This window comes from Meleagris gallopavo, chromosome 5, assembly GCF_905368555.1.
Source record: "Meleagris gallopavo chromosome 5, MGAL_WU_HG_1.1, whole genome shotgun sequence".
Classification (NCBI taxonomy): domain Eukaryota; kingdom Metazoa; phylum Chordata; class Aves; order Galliformes; family Phasianidae; genus Meleagris; species Meleagris gallopavo.
In genome coordinates this window covers 22,334,085-22,356,135 of record NC_139408.1, presented here as the reverse complement: position 1 = coordinate 22,356,135, position 22,051 = coordinate 22,334,085, and the positions used below count along the sequence as shown (strand labels likewise).

Genomic DNA, 22,051 nt, shown 5'->3' with positions numbered 1-22,051 from the left:
CGTTGTGGAAAATCTCAGCTCTCCAAAAAAATAAAAATAAAAATTGAGAAGTATTGTAGTTTCTGTCCACCCACCAGCTGTTGATATTACATCACAGCAGTCATCAATTAATAATGTCTATTGTTCATAGTCCAGAAAACACATAACATTTCTGCTACCAGAAAGCTGACTGACCTCATTAAGCTCTCAAACCTGTTGTGTAAGAATTTCATAAAGTAATTCACAAACTGTTTGTAGAGATTATCTGAATCATCCCAGTACTACTTCAGGGCTTTTTAAATTCTAGGATCACTAAAAAAAGGTGAGGCTGGATAAGGCCCTGGGCAACCTAATCTACCTGTGGTGCCCCTGTTGATTGCAGGAGAGTTGGACTAGATGGCCTTCAGAGGTCCCCTCCAACTCTAAGGATTCTATGATTCCATAAACAAAAACAGGGGCTGGGAAAATCAGAGTATGGGACAGAGAAAGGGATAGAAATGATAAATTCACTTAAGGAAAAAAAAAAAAAAAAAAAAAAAAAGTAGTAAATCACTGCAACTAGAATGCGACCTGTTTGCAAGAAGAGCTGGGCTGTATGGTAAGAATCAGGTTCCATATTTGTTTACACCCTAGCTTTGTAAGCATGGATTTCTTAAATTCTTTTTTCTTCCTTAATTTGTTTCAGGCTGTTGTGGCCAGTAATGTTTGGGATATGACTCAGAACAGCATTTTCTAATTAGGTGTGGTAGCATTTGCCATTATTTTTAAAAATTACACCTCTTTATAGGAAGAAAAAAAAAGAAGAAAGGAACACAAGAAATCCACAGAACTTTGTGTTTTAAATAATTTCTAGGTCCCCTTAGGATCTAGCAGTGTTTGAATTGATTAAATAGGAAATGTACTTTTAATCATTTCTACAATATATTCCATAGCTGGTTTTATTTTCTGTTGCACCAGCTCTTTTGCACTGTGATGCTCATTGCACAAGACAGAGAAGTGTAAAACATCACTTCTGTCACTGTGAAAAATATTAATAAAGAACATTTTTCCCCCACTATGTTCTTCATTACCCATTTCAGGATGCTTGAAGCACCATAACACGACTTATGATGCATTCACAGAAATACTATTCCCAGTACGATAGGTCAGAAGAGTGACAGTAACTAAAACAGAAGGAAAAACCACTAAACATGCTTGTGCAGAGGGAGAATTTGATTGACAGCATCACACAATGCACTGTCAAGTTAGACAAAATGCAGCATTTGCTAAAGAATCCAATAGAGTCCAAGCAGCCAGCCCTGTAGGGACAAGCATTGGCTCCAGCAGGTCTTTAATATGTGAAATATTTGCTAATGGACCCAAAATCTTCTAATTAGAAAAGTCTTCGAGCTTATAAAGAGTGCAGTTTACTCACCCATACACATTATCCCAGAAGACAGGAGGTTACACAACCTCACAAAGTACTGCCAATGTTGGCACACCACCTACACTGTTTCTGAGCCCCAGGGGCCATGCTTGCATGGGAACCTGCTTGCTCCGGGGTCCTTGTGGCTGGTGCTTGCTTCACACTGGGCAAGGCTGTTGCCAGCACAGTCAGACACAGTGCTGTCTTCTAAATTCTCTGTCACTGCCTCAATGAGGCTGTCAGCTCATTTGCCTACATTGGCTATTCCAAACGTAGGAGGATGTTGGATGAGACACATATGTGCAGTAGGTGACAGAGAGATGTCCTACTCAGAGGAGACATTTTCTTATAACACAGAGCTGAATAGAGGTTAGGTGATGATTCACAGTCACCATCTTGAGCTTCCTCAGCTGAGTGTGTTTTATTGGTGTGTTCCAGAACTTTGGCATTTCTCCCTACAGCCACGCAAGCAGTCTCTCCTCACTGCTGATGGAACTGTTGATGCATTAGGGTATCCACCCCCATTGCACCCACGCAGGCTGTATAGGCGGACCCTGGTGATTGATCTCCAGGCAGAAATGAAGACAGGGATTTCAGCTGGACCTTGAAGTCCTTCAGAGCAGAAGTTACAGGACTACTGGAGGACTGGCTAGGTGACATCACACCTCATATTACTGCACCCTATCACACCTGCCTCATCTTATGTGAGGCCCCATTCCACCCCTTTTGTTTAGCAGGTGCAGTGGGATGGGGCCATCTCTTAGACTGTTAGACAGCCCATTAGTTCTTCAGGCAGCTGGTCCACAGACCAGAAGAAAAATAGAAGGAAACTATTTTATATGACCAGCATCACTGTATCTATAAAATAAAATGTCACTGTGCAGGCTGCATCTGATTATAGACAATGCTTTACTCAACCTTGTTACACTTCTTCCCCTCCTGTGACTCAGAGTATCACCTACCCCATGAGCCACATATCTCCTTCCTTTCACTCTTAGCCTTCCCCTTCTCCTCATCTTCTTCCCCTGAGCGCTTGCTGGATAGGCCTGGGGCAGGAACTGACATTAGGACTAGGGGGAATTGGCTTCAAGCTGCGCCAGGGGAGATTTAGGCTGGACATTAGGAAATACTACTACTCTGAAAGAGTGGTCAGGCACTGGAATGGGAGGTGGTGGAGTCACTGACCCTGGAGGTGTTCAAGGAGGAACATCTGGAACAACAAGGAACAAGGAGGAACAACATCTTGTGTTGAGGAACATGGTTTAGTGAGAACCATTGGTGATGAGTGGATGGTTGGACTGGATATCTTGTAGGTCTTTTCCAACCTTGGTGTTTCTGTGATTCTAAGATCTCCCCATGTTGTGGGTGAGACATGAAGCAAGAGATTCCTCCAGTTTTTAAGGAAAGTTTTGCTTTCAAGATGCTATCTAACTCTACAGTCTAATCTCAAAGAAGCCTCCCTTCCAAAGAGGCTCTTCTGGTGCCGTATTAAGCACACCTTAAGCCTTCTGATGCTTCTCTAGACCACATATGTATCAAAGTACAGCCTATGCAACAAGATGCTTGTCCCACCATACAGATGTAATCTGCAATGGGAAAAAGCAGCAGCAGAAATCCACAGCACCAAGAGGATAAGTAGCTTCAGCTGTACAAACACTGCTATGTGTGTGTTCACAACTGAAAAACAAACAAACAACAACAACAACAAAAAACACACAAAGACTCAACACAGTGCAAAAGAAAAGGCCTGTATGAGCACTGTAATTGTGGATGGAGACACTAAGTGTACCAATGAACAGATACAAGATTTGAGGGCTTGCAGGAGTCTATATAACGCAAGATCCAGAGGAATTCTTCCCAACAGGTATGTCATTTGTAACTTCAGAAAACTAGGTTTGAGTGGCTGTTACCTCACTTGTATCTTCCTTTGATAGTTCCTCCCTCTGCTGCACCATCACCTGGTGATGAGCCAGCCTTCTGCTGCTTGGAACAAAGTTTGGCTCAACATTCAGCCAGCTCCTACAAATTTTGGTCTGTACACAAAGATGGTTGTAATACAATGAAAAGCACAGCAATGATAGCAGAACAGCAAGATCCTGGGCTGCAGCGAGGGCTTGCTCAAATACAACAGCTGTAGGCACAAATATACAGAAAAGAAGCTGCTTACCTTTAGAAAGCCTCAGGGACATAGGGAACTCCAGCAAGATACACTTACCTCCATTGCTAACCCTTAAATGAGGTCTGAGAAGGGGTGGATCCTGGCTCCAGCTTTTCCAGTCACCTAGGGGCATTGCATGCAGCTGAGCTCCCCTGGGTTGGCCCTGCTTTCCCCCCAGGTGCTCAATCACTGCTTCAGGCTATGACTTAGCGTTTCTGCTATAAAGGTGAAGGGTCTTGAGGGTAATATGTATAAGGACTGTCTGAGGTCATTTGGCTTGTCCAGCTTAGAGAAGTGGAGGCTGAGGGCAGGCCTCATGGCAGCCCTCACAAGGAGAGAAAATAAGCAGCACTGATCTTTTTGTTGACTGTGACAGGACCCAAGACCTGCATTGGGAGATCAGGTTGGGTATTAGGAAAGGTTCTTCACCAGAGAGTGGTTGGGCACTGAAAAAGTACCACGGGCAGTGGTAATGGCCCTAAGTTAGAGTTCAAGAGAGTTTGGACAATGCTTTCAGACACAAAGCTTGAATTTTGGGTGGTCCTGTGCAGTGAGGAGTAGGACTCAATAACTGTTGTGGGACTCTTCCAACTCAGGATATTCCATGGTTCTATGACTCTATATCTTGTTTCCCTTTCTTACCTTCAGATTGAGAAGATCATTGTGTAAATGCCACAATCAGCCAAGGTGCCCCTGAAGAAACCTGACATTCTGAAACTGCTCCTGTGACAGATGGCCTGACCAGAGGGCATGTGGAGGAGCAGCAATGTGCACATTCAGCTGTGAATAGCTGGCAAGGACACAACCCCTCAGGAGGAACAGATGCACCACCCAATATTGCATTTGCACAGGGACTATGTTCAACTGTCAGGATCACCTTTTTGCTTCGAAGCACATCCCATATAACTACTGCTGGTTTACAAACACCTAAGGCACGTGTTTATCATCACTGCAGTTGTCTTTCTCTGTGGGATAGTGAGGCAATTCTGCAAAATTCCCCCAGCTCAAGGCAACAAACACTACCTATGCTACCACCTCCTACCTGTTGCTGGATCAGTCATCTGAACGCAGCCTATGGGCCTTCTCTCCTTTCTCCCACCAATACGACTATCTTTTCCTAGATAATTCAGCTGCATGCAGTTCCTAGGACATATTCCTGTTGACAAAATCAAATATACCTTATGCAGATGTTGGCCAAAGTCCTGGATGACTGCTTTGTCAGGTATTGCAAAACACCACAGATGCTGAAAAGAGGTTATTTCATGTCCCAAAAGATGCAGCATTGTTGGGTTTTTTGTTTTTTGTTTGTTTGCTTGTTTTGGCAAAGTAACTTCTAGACAGTTACATGAATGCAGTGGATTTTAAAGGATTCAGATGACACATCAATCTCACTGCACAAATGGGACATTAGAGTATCTCTCTTGAGTAGCACATTATTTACAATTTAGTAAAAGATATCTCATCCCAGAATAAAGAGATGCAACTAAAGAGGAAGCAACAGAAAATAATGAAAACTGAAAGACACATTGTTTAGCTGTGAGACAGCCAGGGCTGTGACAGAAATAAACATGATGCACATGTGGAAAAAACGGCCCTGGATACAGAGGTCCCTTTCTCTCTTAATAAATCTGTGCTTTTCTTCATAGTTGCTGTAAGCAAAGTATAGCTGCAGACACTGGAAATTTCAAAAGTCTGGCTGCATGGTTTGCACACTGTCAATTTATTAAGTGGAAGGCCATCTCATAAACTATCTGGTGACCAAAGTCACTACAAACTGATATTCTCTAACTTGCTGAGAAAAGTATGCACTTCAGCTTCACCTCCTTTCTTTTTTAGTAGACATATTTCCCCAAAGAACATGTTTAATTTGAGTGAGATGGCACTATTACTTAGTTAAACTTATTACTGATTCGTATGACCCTAATTATCCAGGAACCTGTTGGTGATCCTGGAATAATACTGTGCCACATGGAGTAGAAATACACGACATCCTGAGTGAGGGCTAGGCAGTAACAGAAGTGCAAAGATGTGTATAGCACAGCTATCTTCTGTGAAGGGAATCAGATGAAGTTTCACCTAGGTAATTCTCAACACCTAAAGTAGACCTTGCTCACTGTAACCCAGAAGTCATAGGAGAGGATGATGACGTATTAAAGCCTAACTGACTCCATCCTTGCTGTTTGCTAGATCAATATAATGAGTATCCCTTCCTGAAGGTTTGCTACAGAGCTGAGCAAGTAACATTTCTTCTGCCTGCTTGTATATTTTGGCTGCTACAGCCCTAGAATGAATCTGCCCAAATTGCTGCTGGCCTTATATGTTTGTGACACTTCTGGATTGTTTGCAGATCTTCTAACTCTGTAAAAGGGAAAACTGAACGTGAAGCCAAGGAGTGGAGAAGTTCCATGGAGATGAGACAGGCACTGTGCGGGGGAGAAAGGGACCCCCTTCTTCAGAGGCAATCACGTGTAATGAAAGTTCTTAAAACAAATAGCTTTGTATAATTAATTGCAGTGGAAAATCAGTTTTTGGAAGAGAAGCTTAAGTAATTCTGCCAAAACCTTCACATCAAAGTCTTCCAAGTTTCCAAAATATGATGAAAAATATCCTTTGGGGTTAGCAAGTTCAGCTGCAAGGCCCTTCCCAGGGCTGCAATCATAAACACAGAAAGGCGGATCTATTCTAGCAGAGGCTGCTGGGATCAGAAGCAGCCAGGAAAGACACCACGACAAACAGCTTTCACTTCACACTCGGCACAGTCTGCAGAGGGGATGTGAACCATTACTGAGCACGGCTGCTATGGCCCAGGTGCAGCTCAACACCTGGCTGATCCTGTGCATGTTCGCTGGATCCCAGAGGCTAACAGGTAGGAAGTGCACCTGTTCGTTCATGATGTAGCTTCTTGGCTTGGCAAATATTTGTGTTGTTCCAGCAGTACTACACTTGGCCTACTTCTTCAGATATGATCAAACGCATCAGCTGGCTGTGCTGATGAAGGAGAGGGCGTGTTAACTGGAGTCCTAGCTGGCTTTTGTACAGCAGGAGAGACATTAATGCCTACCTGCAGGATGAAGACCTGCTGCTATTTTTGATGACAGGAGGAGGTTTTCTTGGTCTCTGCTGAAAAAATCTGCTCCTGCAATGATGTCTGCAGGTTTTCTAGATGCTTTTTGGGAAAAAAAAAACTATGGTGAGATGATAAAAGTAAATAAGGGATCATTTTTTTCCATCTCCAAATTACATTTATCTTATTATTTCAATAAATTATTTGTTATGCTTTGGTTATGTTTATTAACAACAGTAGTTTTGTGGCTATCACTGATTTACAAGCCAACCAGATGTTTCTTATTAGAGGTTTCTGTGAATTTAGTGTATTAGTTAGCTGAGAAGGGAAGCCCAACGAAGAAATTTTCAGATGGTGTAAAAGCTTTGCTGGCACATCTATGGAGGAAGAGGAAAGAGCAGCTACATTTTTGTTCACATTCTGAAGCCTCAAGTGGCTCAGATCAGGGAGCCTGCAGCTGTGCAGAGAAACAAACTTCAGTCTGTGGAGACAGCAGTGCACAGGCAGCTTGTACATCTCCCTGAAGAGCTTTAAAAAATATGGAAAGTTGGAAGTGGGGTTTGGTAGTAGTCATCATGCACATGCAGTATTAAATCATTTTTCCGCTTTTCATAAGCACCTGCTGACCTTAACTTTGGAGTACTCAGTATATATTCTCCCTCTTTCTTAATATAGAAAAGCCTTCCTCCATATAAAAGTGTGGGGGGGAAAAAAGTGTCAGAGAGTTTACTAGTTTATACCAGTTTATATTTCATCTTTCCTGGAGCGAAGGATCCATAGAAGGGAGTCTTGGCTCATGGCTACACAGATCAACATGGAGAAGGGAGGAGCTGCAGCCTCCATCCCAAAATCCTGGACTGAGGAAACACGTGGCTCCTCTTTTATTTTTTTTTCACAAAGAAAGTAAAAGAAAAGGTAAAATAAATGCAGAACTTTAAATCATCAGAAGATTTAATAAATATTAGGATTAATGTGACTCTCATATTAATAATTGAGGTTATTAATAATATCCTCATATAAATGAGGTTAGGTGACCCAGTAAGGAACTAGCTGGATGTGAGAACAGCCAGTGGCAGATGCTCAGGGAACAAATGAAAAAAGAGGGTGAGCATCAAGTACTATTTCCACCAGAAGTTCTAGGAGCCTTCTCACGCACTCTTCTCATTGGGCAGCATTTCTTTCTCCCTGCAAAAGCTACAAAGAAACCCATTGCCATAACCCATCTGCTCAACTCCTGCCGCACCCAACTCAGTGCGAGGGGCTTCCTTGCTGTCTTCTAAATCAAATGCCCTTGCTGCCCAGTGCTTTAGCTCCACGATGGCAGGACAGGGGTCATCATATTCACACCTCAAATTTTCCTCCCTTAACTACTTCTGCTTCTCTCATGATGCTTGTGTTGTTCACTGAAATCCTGAGGTCAGCATCTATCATATTTGTCAAGCTGCAAGTGCCAGCTCAGAAATACTGAAGGCTTTATTGACAACCAAATGATAGAAATAAATGGGAAAGGCCATGATCTTGTGGTGTCCAACTCTGCCTGATGTCTTCCAGATGAACATCCTTTCAGCAGGGACGATGTCAACACCAACGCACCCCACCGCGGCCCTGAGGACGCCGACGTCATGTTAGAGGTCTCCTGGGCACTGCTAGTGCCTGCGCTCCCATCGGCCTGCACCTAAAAGCTCCCGTGCTGCGCGCTGTTCTCACTGTATTTTGGGAACACCTGGAAAACACCTCAGCGGGGTGGGCCGGTGTTGGGAGATGCAGGTGGGAGGTGAGGGCTGGAGGGGCCCTGTGGGGAAGCTGAGGCATGGAGCCAGGCAGAGAAAGGGTGTGGTGCTGGCAGTGACGGGGGTCGAGCAGGCGGCTTTGCAATGCATGTGCTGCTCTTCTCTTCTAGATGCTCTGGGGGAGGCTGGACATTCAGGCCAACGGGACAGTCCAGCTGCAGGATGAAGAGCTGGCCTCCCTGCGCACAGCACGGTGGTTCATGCAGATCTTAGAGCGTGAAGTTCCCAAAACACCAATGAAGATTGAGCAGCAACTGAGATATTACTCACAGACTGACACCCCTTTGCCTCTAACAGAGTTTGACCGTCTGCTTTTCACCAGTGTTTACTGTGCCTACCAGATCCGCTCAGTTCAGGGTCTGGATAAAAATCTCTGGATCCGTTTTTTCTCTCAACTAGCTGATGAAATCTTCCGTGATCTGTGCAAGGGGCTCTGCTCTGCAAATTCCACCATCCTCTTGGCTTCCTGGCCCTCGAAGGAAAAGCCTTCACATTTAGCATCTCTGAAACATTTTTATCGCTCTAATCTGGCCAGGACCAAGAGAGGCACTTAATAAGGAAAACAACCATGGGAAGGTGTGCATCTGACCTCAGCTGCAATCTGGGCTGTTTCAAATGCTGACAATCCTTCCACATTATTCTGGACTTTGCAGAAATATGCCACATCTTTCATCCAGCTCTCTGTATTTATACACAACGTTTTATTTTTAGATAGAACAGGACATAACTCAAAATTGCATCTCACACTTTCCTTTTTTTTTTTTTTAAGTGGGCTGGGCTGATGTAGGCAGTGCTATTTAGAAGTGTTATCTATCTTGATCACTGATGCTTTCTAGGGAGTTGTCCTGGCAGGTTTTTTCCAGGATGTTACATTGGTGTCTTAGCAGAATTTATCTTGAATAATTCAGTTTGGCGTCCTCTATTCCTTCTGTGGTTTCAGCCAAATGCAGTCTCTTTTCTCCTCTCCAGTAATCAGCTAAGCAGATGCAGCTGTGTTTCACAATACAGGTAGTGCATTTAATTTCAGCTTTCTGGTTATGCAATTCGCATTTTATGTGCCCAAAGTAATTTTCCACGTTATGTGTTCATTTTTCTTAAAAGATCAACCAAAACTGTATGTATTCTACAAAGCTTCCTTATATTTGTATATTATATTTACATACGTATACTGCTTTGTGTCAGCCAGCAGTTTGGAATATACTTTTTATATCTCATTTAAATTCCCAAGGAGAGTGACCTAGTTATTTCTACAGCAGATTTTACCTCTTCTGAAGTTCTTTTTCGTACTGCTATGGCACTTTACAAGACAAACATAACAAACACACAATCTTTATGCTCAAAATCAGAAACATAATTATTTTATAGAATGAGATTCTTAACCTTCTCTGTCTTACACATTGCTGTGTGGAATTAAATAAATATGATTATCTACACAGGAGGGTTTTGATTTTTTGTTTGTTTCTATTGGATTTCCTGCTGCCATGTTAATTTTGAGTATTCATTGCACGTGCAGATGGTGGGATCTGTAATTTCTTTTCTATCAATACTTTCTTAATTTTCCATGCTGAAAAAGGAGGTGTATGACATTCAAAGAGGGAACTGCTAGCTTTTGACCTAGTTTATTTTTCTCCAAGCCACTGCTGCCCAGCAGATGGAGAGACAAAATAGTGAGACAGGAATAAGAAGCCTGGAAGCAAGAAGACACAGAGAATGGTTTTAGAGGTCAGGTTAGGGCTACAAAAGGCTACAGAACAGATTTACACCACTCGTAAAGCTTTTTTTTTTTTTTCCCCCTAAGGATGTAGGTGTAGAGACTAAGATTATCATTTTATTTGAAGTATAGCTTCTAGGAAGCTAGGAAGCTAGTGTCCTATCTCAGTGCTCTTCTGGTCTTTATTTTTATTTTTTATTTTTTAATGTACCTCCAGTCATCCTTTTCCCAAACATACCTTCAGTCTTTAATGTATGTGATGCATATGGTGTGATAAAGTGAGGGAGTGGTTGCAAACAAATTCAGTTTGAGCACAGAACAGCATTAAAAGGCTGAGCTGGGATGGTAGCAGTGCCTGGAAATACTGCCTTGCTGCAAAATGCAAAGTCGGAGCTGTATATAAAGGTCCAGGGGGTTGGCTTGGTGACGCAGATGCAAGTGTACTCTTTTGAATTCAGGATGCTGTTAAGGTCAGTTTAAGGGCTTTGCTACTTGTTGAGCAGCCTACAAGTAAACTCAAGGGACGTCACACAGTTCCAGGCATGCTTAAGTTGGTGCATTTCTGCCGTGTATTTTAAGAGACAAACCAGGGTTTAGCTGAGCTCAACTGCGGCAGCACTTCACCGCACTGCGCTGAAGCTTCCAGCCCGCTGGTTTCCTAAATCCCAACTGCTGCCTTTTAGGAACATACCAGTGCCCTCTACAGCCACAGCAGTCCCACTGCAGCAGCAATACGGCTCGACGGAACACAGCCCGTAGGAAACCACTGGAACACAACTGCTGAACATATCACTTACAGGTAACTTTGATCCCATTTGTGCTAGGTTACCAGTGTGGCGTAAACCTTAGCCATATCCTTATGTTCTAGGAGTTAATTTCTGAAGAAGTTAATGTCAACACATGGCACAATACTATTCACATGTAAGTCATGACCTAAATATTAGATTTTAAAAAGTACTTCTAAAATTCCTCTTACTTACCTTGTTTCTAAGCAATCTTGTTTCAGAGGCTGGGTCATTCCTAGATTTGAGACCTCATCTTTTACCACAAGAAACAGAAGTAGACTTTTCTTTTCTCAAATGTATTGTTTTCATTAAATGGAAGATGAGATTCCTAAACACTTTTCTTGTGTGTTCTTCTTGATTCAGGAAGTTCAGATTCAGAAAAGCATCAAATACTGCAAAACTTCCAATAAAACCCTAAGAGGTACCAACACTTTGCACACACAAATGTACAATACTTCAGCTCGTATATTGACTGTGCTGCTTTTTCTCTTAAACTGACACCTCAGGCAGTGACAAGAAAAACAAGTGTTTTGAAAACAAGGCAACAACAAATTCAAACCTGAGAAAATTTTACACCTTTTGTATTTTTTATTACATTTATTTCCTTCCCACATATGCAAGGAAAGTCACCACATCCTTTGCTTTCTGGATGCTAGAGATCTGCAGTAACATGACTACAGTGTTTCACTGATCCTCAACATTTCAGTACATTGCCCCACCCCACCCCAAAACTACCTCATGCTTTATGCTTAAGTCAAACACCAACACAGGACACACACATACATTCCTGTACAGACTTTTCTATGGATGAATGACAGACACAGCAATGGCCCTGCAGTCAGAGCACAAGCGTGCAGCATAAAGAAAGCACTGTACACATGATAGCATGCTCAAAGTAGAGGACTATATCCAAAGAGGAGCTATACCCAAGTTCGTGGCCCTGGCTTTTCTTATGCTCCTTTCACACCCACATTTAATTTTCTGACCCTTGGAGTGAGCTGGCACCTGGGAACCGCTTTGGCTGAGGCTCCGAATAGATCAGGAAGCCTGTGAAGGTGATGTACTTGCCATGGTTGCTGTAGGCACCGTAGCCATCATGCTGATGGCTGTAGAGCCAGACAGTGTCCCCATACTGCAGAGGCAGCATGATGCTCTGGCTCTGCATCTCCCGCCTTTTGGAGTGGTTGTCATCATAGATCATGGCCTGCACCTCATTGTGGTTCTTCATAAGTTTCACTGACATAGTCTTAAAGGGCATTTTGCCAATGGTGAAGGAGAAATAGTATGCACCAGGTATACGGCATGAGAAGATGCCAGTGGAGGAATTGAAATCTTTCCCAATATTCACAAACTCTGTGTCAAATGTGATTGGCTCATGCTGGGTTTGCTTGCCATCTGTGCCCAGGAGACTTTGTGAGCGGGCGACAGAAAATGCAGAGCGAGGGTCTTGTTCCTGCTTAGGCTGATCAGATAACATATGTCGCTGTGAAGCTACATTCTGCTCTCCTGGAAGTTTCTGAACACTGTGACGGTGAGGGCCCAGTTCTTGAGAGCTGAGAGCGTTCTGGAAAAAGGCAGAAGTGTCTGGATAGATTAGATAGCCATTGAAAGTTGTATAGGGGCCTACATTGCTGTAAAGAGCATACTTGGGATCTCCATGTAAACGCAGCCAGACAGTGTCACCATAGTCAAGCTGCAGCATGGCACTCTGGCTGGCTACCTTCCGTTCCTTGCGGTGATGTTCATCATACACAATCACTTGCACCTCATTCTTGTTTCTCATCAGCATGACAGACAAGTTTTTCTTTGGGTATTTCCCAACTGTGAATGAGAAGTAGTAGGCTCCAGGAATACGACATCGAAACAAACCGGTCTTGGGATCAAAGTCATTGCCAATGTTCACATACACTTTGTCAAAGGTAATGACCATCTCAGAGCTCCCTTCCATGCTGCTGGTTCTGGCCACTGAGAAAGCAGAGCGAAATTCAGTATTGCTGTCTACTGGGAAGCCATCTATAGGCATTAAAATCACACACCAGAGGAAGCCAAACAGAATCTGAACCTTCAGTGCCATTATTGTATCTGAAAAGAAGAAGAACCACATTTTAGCAGGAATCATATTAATTTCCAGTTTGTACTTTATCAGAAACAGATCTGAATCCTGCTAAGTAGGCATCAAATTCTATGTAAAATACTAAGAAGTTTTCAAAGTGTTCTCTGATCAGTGTATGGGATCTCAGTTGTACCCTAGCACGTTTTTGATATTTTCCCAGTGATAGCTGGACCTTTTTTTCCTGTACTTGTAGGAAGAAAAAGAATCTTCTTCTCTGAAAGCCTCACTATCCTATAGTTTGTTTGCAGAACACTGTGCTGCTCACACTGCAGAGGGATCTCAGATTTTGGTGGGGCTTTGCCAGAGCTCTATTCTGTAGCGCTTTTATTCACAAAACCAAGGACGAAAGCAAGCCCTACGCAGGCCTTGTATTATGCAACTGAGGTACAGCTGAAGGGCAAGGAGAAGAGGACATTCATTCTAGAGGTTCCCATGCAGATCTTATTGCCTGGCACTGCAGCAGCTGTTTCACAGGATGCAGAAGCTGGAAGCCAAGACGGTAAGGCCTGTTATTCAGACAGACTTCATTGTGGATCTGTGAAGAATGTAAAGGAACTAGAAGAAGAGTTGCTTAGGGAGGAAGGAAGACAGTGGAGAAAGTGAATAAAATGAAAAAAGAGAAGGAAAGGCAAGTCTCCCAAATTATAGAATTCCTCAGAGAGAACTTAAATACAAGAAACAAGGAAACAATTCACTATCCAGAGAATAGACCAGAGAGAAAAATGTTCTCCAACCCTTAAAAAAGAGGGATAAGTTAGGAGCTAATGGGATTTTCTGCCTCTAGTTTCTTTGGTTTTGTATTTTTGGATTGATGCCAAAAGTCATCTATTAGCGCTTTCAGGCTGAAAACAAAACTGCCAGTCATTCCAGTGAGAAGCTTCTCCCTCTGTCACCTCTCTGTGCTTATTAAAATATCATTCGGGCTGGGAAGCAATTGCCTGGTTTGCAGTCTGCCCCCATCTGTCACCCTAGAACTGGTGCCTTGCCAGCCAGCAAACAATGAATTCACAGACTGGCAGAAGAGGAGCAAAACATGCCACTCATAGGGGGAGGGGTGAAAACAAATCCTGAATTATAAAGGATATGGGTAAACATTTGAAAAAACTAGGGATGACATAATAATAGTAATAGAAGTAAAGCAGATGGAATCCACGTAGACTGTGAGGTGGTAATGGGATCCTCTTCTGGCAAGATGTGATATTTACATCTCTCACAAATGGGAATTCAGTTTGACTTAAAGTTCCTGCTCCTTCACACTAGAGAATAAAACTTAAATCTGAATTGCAGCCCTAGTAGATGCTGTGCTCCATGCCCCCATATTCTGAATGATTTTACCAACTTCAGCTGCTTCTCCTGAACACATCACACCCATGGAACCCTATGGGCAGCACTGAAGAGTATTGGAAGAGATCACTTTTGTATCAAGGACACTCCAGCATCTTTGAAAGGTCATGGAGATTAAACATGGTTTCTGGTGACCAGAGAAAGGCAAATGTTGCACTCATCTTCACAAAGGGCAAGAGAGACAACCTGAGGATCTACAAGCTTTTTGGCCAGTTAGCTCCTCACTTTGCTTCCTGGAAAAATCAGAGAGCATGTCCTCCTATGAACAGGTGCTAGAAAGACAAAGGATGTGACTGGGAATGCTCAGCATGATTGATCAGGGGTAGCTCATGCTTAATCACACTGACTACTTTCTGCCATAAAATGACTAACCTTACCTGTGACACTTAGAAGGAACTAACCAGCTGTCTGTCTGACAGATAATCTCATATCCAGCAAATGAATTCAACTGCCAAGTATACGCTTCCATGCTGTCTTTATCTTTTCTCACTTTGTCTTTTAGTTTGTGAGCTCAGCTTGTGTCTCTCTTCCCACGTCTGTGCTGCATTTGATCACTACTGGAGTTTAAACAATACTAATAGGTCCTAACATCTCACCAATAACTAAATGCCAAACAGTCACACTGTGAACTTGCCCCTGGTTCTGCAGAATTGTTTTTGTAGAGTGCAGTGCTACATCTAGCAGGGCAGGCTCATTTCAGCTTTCAGCTTAGTAAACCAGTCCCTAAGGGCAAGCTTGAAAGGGCTGTTAGATGTTTCTGATTCATGCTCATTCACTGTTATTCCAATGATCACCCTGGTGTGGCCACATGGAGAAGCAGGCAGACTGTGACATTGCTGCATGCTCTCGAGGCAAGAATTGACAGTAAAGAATTTAACATTGATGTTTTTAGTTGGAGAATATACCACAGGCAGGACGCTGCTGGCCAAATTCAAAAAGACATAACAGTTTAACGAACTCTATAGCAAATCTGACCTTATTTTCCTTCAAATGACCACTATTCTTGTTTCTGTCCCAAAGCAAATTTCTCTGTATTAAGGTCACTATGAAAGCAGACAGCTCACTTACAATTGCATACTCTCTGCTGCTGCAGAGTCCCCTGTTTTTAGCTCTTCCCAATAACTTACTGTCAAGTCATTTAAATAAGGTAGTTAATTATGCTGTGTTTCCATTAGCAAATTGTTTCCTTGACAGCTCCCACTCACCACTTTTGGGACGACTTAGGTTCTTTATCTATTTAAAATAATTTAGAAAGTATCTAGCAACTGCCTCTCACATTAAACCAATCTAAGAATAATTTGCCAGTCATTAAGAAGGCTCGGTTAGCTACAAGGCTGTCATAAACAAAGACAACTTGCAAAATTCTTGGACTTGAATATTAGCATATTAAATCTGCAAGATAAACCTTCCAAAATGCTCTGTTGCTGCTCTAGAAAAGGAAAAAGAGACATAAATCTTTTCCTATGGTAGCTTTGAGATACCATTAGGGACATAAGGCTGGTCATGGGCACTACAGTGGAGCCTTGTATTCTTGCTATTGCATAGATTTTGAAACTGCAGAGTGAAGTGAAAGACCCACGCCAGAAGCAGAAAGTGGATCACATATGTGGCATACACAGGAGCTGTGTTATTCTCATTACATTTATGTACAAATCAGGGTACTTTGTCTGCTGCCCTACCATTCCTTTTTATGATAGTACCTACGGTGTTAGCTCAGAAGTATACAATGAAGCTAAGCAGATCCAAGAGATAGCAAGATATGCTGATGCCTTTGCATCAGGGAGAACCAACAGGGGACAGCAGCCTGCTGGGAAGAAGAGAAGAAACTAATTTTGGAATAGAAGGCACAAAACATACGATGTTCTCAAAGGCACTGACATTAAATTAATGACCTGAAAAGAAGGGATTAAAATGGTAGTGACTCACATAGCAAGACGGGAGTTGCAAATCGTTTTTTTGAAAGTAAAGAGATAGAATTCAAAATCTGCATGACCCAGGAAACATTAATAGCTTTGTGCTAGCTAGAGGTGATTTTTCTGTCCTGGAACTGAACCAATCCATGAGAGGAAAGACAATTACCTTTATTATTCTGATGAAATCCATGGATTTTAGAAAAGTACTTTCAATAATAGAAAGGTCACCCCATTTCTAGTCTGGTAGGCCAGGTCTTCCTGCAAAACTCCAGAGGGTTTTCTTTTTATTGCAAAACATTAATGAGCCAGATTCCCTACACCTACCTTAGGGAAGAGTCCTTTAATTTCATAAGATCATAATATCACTGAAGAATGAGTTACAAAAACAAAGTGATGCACTTGGATTCACTGTTAGTAAAAGTTGATAAAATCCTGTGAGCAGCAAGAGCAAAGTCCTGTTCTTCTTAGCTCTTGCTCTAATAGAAAAGGACAGTTACAAATGTTTGAATTATTTCAATCAGTGAAAGCTTGTGTAATGAACAGCCTTCTTGAACTACTGTTAGCAAGAATTTTTCCCCAGACACTACATACTGTCTGCTCCACTCTTTGGATACAGTTTAAGAGCATCACTTCTTCCAGCATCAAGGAGAAATAATATGTAGCAGATCCTCAAATGCAAAATAAGTATAAAGAGTACTGTATGACAAACCCAGGGATTCAACTTTTGGCTTTCAGCTTTCTCTGCTTTTGATGAATGTGTTTTTTGAACTCTGGATCAATCCAGAGGTGAAGCACTGAAGCATGTTGGGATGCTTTTTGGAAATTACAAACCGCTCTCTGAATCACAGAACTGTATGGCACTAATACAGAAAGCATTTCATTTTACATGTTTCCTTGAGTCAGCGGAGTCTGTCAGCATAGTAACATAGCTTCTGTGCACTGAAAGACCTGTGGAGAGACAAAAATTCTTTTGAAATGCCTCAACTCCAGCCATACTAGGGAAAACAAAATGGAGAGACTGTTTTTTGGCAGAGTCTTCTAATATTAGCCCACATTTTAGAATATTAATTAAACCTGCTAAATTTCAGCTGAAGCCCCAATAACTCTGTTTAAGCTAAAATGATGATACATAAGATGATATATATATGCACTGATCAAAATAGAAACATGATATTTATGATATTAACTTTTTTATTCCTGTAAGAACTTTCAGGGAAATTTGCAGTGCCAAGGTGGCATATTCATTTTGACTACTACGCATATGTGAGAATATATTAATTTAGAAAGGCAAAGTGGTTCTTCAGTAGAGAAGGCTGAATATACCCTAAGTGGGAGCCAGCACTTATTCTTAACTAACCAATACTTTAAAATGTAATACAGATTGGTTACATACTTTTTTCAATGATCAAATTACACAAGTCCAACCCTTTACCACATATGTAATCCTCAAGCAAACAAGATTTAAAAAAAAAAAAACACAACATAAAGCAAAGAAGCATACTTCAACACTGATGTGAAGTAGAAAAAGAAAACACTGTTATAACATTTGAGTTTAATCTGTGGTTCATAAAATGTGTTGAATTCTATGAAGTTGTTCTGCACTTGCAGTTAAACAGACTGTAACTAAACTGCCACTGAAATCACATCAGTAGTTAGTAGTAAAAAAAATAGATATTGCTGAGAATGAGCTCAGAGTTAAAAGGTTTATGTGAAAACACAGGCCAGAGAAGATTGAAAACCACTACCTGAGAAATGCAGGAGATTCTGTTGCTGCACAGTGTTTATTTAACACTGCTACGTTTAGGTATAAAACACTGAGACCATTTCAACAGCAGGAATTTTTGCATGGATCCAGTTACAGTTACAGTAGCGTCAAACTTAACCCACCTCTCTATCCACCCCCAAACCTAGTTTCCCTTTTTAGCCTGGTTTACGTGTGCACCAGAGATGCTGGGCCTGTAGAATAAGGCTTTGCTGAAGCAACCCATTTCTCAGGGAGGAGTCAGACTCCTGCATCAGCAAGATCACACTAGCATCAAGGATTAATCAAGACAGGTCTGCCTGGAATACCAGGAACACTTTTGTAGGTGAAAAAATGTAACTCACTTTGACAGCACCTACCAGAAGGATCTCCCAATGGCTATGTGATAACTTTACATTAAACTTCTTTTTTAAAATTAAGATATTTAAATCACAGTAGTGAAGAAGCTGAGAGCCTCCTAAACTGCACACTGCTGGACTCTGTAGAAGAGCATGATATACAAAGGTGCAGTAAACAGGAATGCCATTTTGACTTTCTGTACTTTACACATATTTTGTGTTACTCTTTCCTATTGAAGACTGTTGTACAAGAGACCATGGAGATATGAGAATGAGATACTGAGAACTATGGTGCCATCTCAATGCTTGTTCTCTGTCTTCTCTGTAATGGTTTTATGTTCTCGATTTACCTTCTGTGAGTCTGTGCTCTTATACCTCCTATCAGCTAGATTTTTGGATAATTACCAGCCAAGTAAGGTCCTATTAAACAAACAACAAAAATAAAAAAATAAAAAAATAAAAAGTAAAAGTTTTTCTTCTCTTTCTCTCTCTTGCTTTTATGGGCACATAAATCTCATTTTTCCTTGAACTCTGTGCCTACATTAGTCTCTTCCAACTTCCCTACTCGACAGAATGTTGCTCTTTAGTCACTGCTCTAAGTCCTAACACTGGGTAAAAGTAAGAGGGGATATCTTGGTTCTTGCTGGTTGATCATCGCTTTAGAAGTTAGGATGAGCTTGTAGAGTCCAATAATTATCCCCTAAGGACACTAATGGATAGCAGAATGTCAGCTGGCATTACATGCAAAGACAATGAAATGTGCTTTGGTATCCTAGTCATGTCTCAGCTCACTGATTGCTAGTAGTTTATTCAGCAATGCAACAGAAGATATTAACAAGCTGGGTCCCCCTCTTGATTACTCACAGTTAAGAAAAAACTTTCAGACTGGGTAAGATTCAGTTCCCTCTGCTTGATAGATCAACATGTAACACTATGTTTCATCTATGCAAACCTAATTGCTTTGGTCTTTTATCCATCAGAGGCTGCACTACAGCACACTTTGGGAAAATATCACGTACTATTGACCAGTATTTTCTGACAGTAGGCTTCACAAATCCATCTTAAAAAAATAAAATCGTACACTGGCATATTTGTCTACAAGAATGATGCTTTCCCTGAGAGGTTTTTTTTTTTTTTTCTTTTTCTTTTCTTGACAGGTAAGGTAGAAAAGCATGCTGTCTTTTAACATCTGCCTTTACACTCATCTGAAGAAATCACCTTCATTTCTTTTCATGCCCTGCTGTTTTATTACTGTGAAGCTACTCAGAGAACACTGTGAATTGCACTGCAGTGCTGCTCTTTGCTGCCAACATTCTGCAACATCTCAATTTGGAAATTCACTGAGCTCTGGTTTAGTGAAGAAGGTGATTGGAGGCATTAAGATCTATGTATCTCCACGAGCATTACTTCTATTTCTGCTCTGACACTTTATTTTCTGCTCCTGCTTTTCCTGGGTCAAGATAGGGCTGAGCTAGAGAGCTGAGAAGAAACAATTATGCATTCAGCAATAAGCAGAGCCCAGTATTACTCAAAGATGAAAATTCTGCCCTGTCAATGAAGTCCTGCAGTATGCATAATGCCCCTTAATATTAGTTGCTTTATTGAATAGGACTTACCATGCTCTAGGTAAGTAGCATTCATGTCCATGGAGACACAGTAAAAAGTAGCATAGTTAGTCACATATGTTAATGCTGACCTCCTCACAATCAGGAGTGTGTAGTTCCCCACTTCCAGTGGTTGTTCCTGACAAATCTCTTGCAATGACATCTCTCTGGGGAATGCCTGTAGATAGCTGGAACCTGAGCCCTTTCAACTTTTTATCCATTTAACCCAGCATGTGGCTGAGCATCACACAGTTGTTCATTCACACCCCTCCATTCCCACTGAGATGGGGGAGAGAATGGGAAAAAATGCAGAACACATGGGTTGAGATAAAATAATTTACTAAGATAGAGAAAAGGATAATAGTTATGACTATATATAAATATATGTACATATATATATATGAACATATATATCAAGTGATACACAAGCAATTGCTCACCATCTGCCAACTAAAGCCCAGCTAGCCCCTCAAGCAGTGCAAGAGCACGAGATGAACTCTCACCTCCTTCAAAACTCCTTCTGCATGATGTCATATGGTATGGAATATTGCTTCGGCCAGTTTAAGTTACACATCCTAATCCTGCTCCCCAGCAGTTCCTTGGGTCCTTTGCTGACCCAAGGCCTGTCAGCAACAGCTTAGCAGCAACTATAAACATCAGTGTGTTACCAATATTGTTTCTCTTCTAGAACCAAAAACATAGCATCATGCCAGACACTCTGGAGAAAATGATTCCACTCCTGCTGAAAGACACCATTTTACTAAAAACTACCTCTCAGAAGGTTTTATATGGTGCAAATGAGACACCACAGGACTATGAATTAATCATTGATATCTTCAGGAAAACATAAGTTCTTGCTTCCCCCTTTAAAACACTGAGCATATTTTAGTCCACGGGCTTAACCAGTTTCTCATCTTGTTCAGCAGGAAGCTACTAAGTTCCTCCCTTAAACCATTTACAGTTTAAGTTTTCTCAAATACGCTTTTAAAATTGAATTTTTTTCTGTGAAAATATGACACAGAAGTGCTGCTGACCAAAAGGCAGAGTGTGCTGCCCTGGATGTTGGATCAGAAAGAAGGATTTACTGTGCGATATCCCCAACACGTATGTAATTTTGCAAAGCTTTCTCCTTACCTGCTTTCTGGCTTTGCACTGTTTCCAGTATTTAAAGAGAGCCCATCAGCTCTTAATGTCAGCAGAAATGTTTGTCTGACTATTTCTGTAGAAGTCCATCTGTACTAGGAAACTGCTGGTAAAGGCTTTGGCATTACCATGAAAAAGCGCTGCTGGACACTGCTGTTCACTCATCAGTTCCTCATTCACACAGAGAAAGCACTCAGTGCCTGTCAAGTGCTCACAGATTCCAGCCTCATCTGTGCAACCAGCCTTTTTCTTCTGAGGCAAAATTGCCCTTGCCAGCTTGAAGTTGTTGCCTTTGATTCTTGCTTATAGGAAATGAATTTTGCTAAAATAGTGAAGAAATGACTGCAGCAGCACACTGTAAGTACACAGGTTGCTCCAAAAGTAATGTCTCCTATTTATTTCCATGGAAACTACAACAGATACAAAAAGCATAATAATGCTGTTTGATAGTGCAAATGGTCGGTTACAAAACACTATTGTTTAACACAGTCATCACCATCAGTCATGCATTTTCATCAGCAATGAACAAGAGCCTGCACGCCTCACTTGTAAAAATCTGCACCAGAGGGAAGTGACCCTCTCTTTCACAGCTCTTACGATAGCATCACTGCTAGGAAATTACTGCCCATGCAGTCCGTCTTTCATTAATCTGAACAGATGAGAGCCAGAAGGCACCAAATACAGACTATACAACGTTTGCATGTGGCCGGACAGCCCGGCAAGACAGGCAATGTGCTCCACAGTCTTCAGACTGATGTGGGGCTTGATGTTATTGTGTTGCAAGAGAAAGGTTGTCTTCTTCTCTATAGCCTGACTCTGGAAGTTTGAGCCTTCACCTTAGACAGTGTTGTAACGTAATGGTTGGATCTGATTTGTCCAGGTTCCAGGAAATCCAGAAGGACTACTCCTTTCCTGTCCCAAAAGAAAGTGTGTATCACTTTA

General features: G+C 41.7%; 2 protein-coding genes across 4 annotated transcripts in view; one reads left to right on the top strand and one right to left on the bottom strand.

Annotated features, from left to right (window-relative positions):
• Positions 1-6,198: 6,198 nt before the first annotated feature.
• On the top strand, positions 6,199-9,829 carry FAM180B (family with sequence similarity 180 member B). The gene is made up of 3 exons (XM_010711383.4): positions 6,199-6,408; positions 8,158-8,237; positions 8,507-9,829. Exons 1-3 carry the CDS (start codon positions 6,342-6,344, stop codon positions 8,948-8,950), a joined length of 591 nt encoding a protein of 196 aa, XP_010709685.2. The 5' UTR covers positions 6,199-6,341; the 3' UTR covers positions 8,951-9,829.
• C1QTNF4 (C1q and TNF related 4) overlaps positions 9,144-22,051 on the bottom strand; it is a 38,363-nt gene continuing 25,455 nt past the window's right edge. For all 3 annotated transcript variants that reach the window (XM_085224635.1, XM_085224634.1, XM_085224636.1), the window contains one exon: positions 9,144-12,974. In XM_085224635.1, coding sequence (XP_085080761.1) covers positions 11,866-12,966 — 1,101 coding nt within the window. In that variant the 5' untranslated portion in view covers positions 12,967-12,974 and the 3' untranslated portion in view covers positions 9,144-11,865. The remainder of the gene's footprint in view (positions 12,975-22,051) is intronic.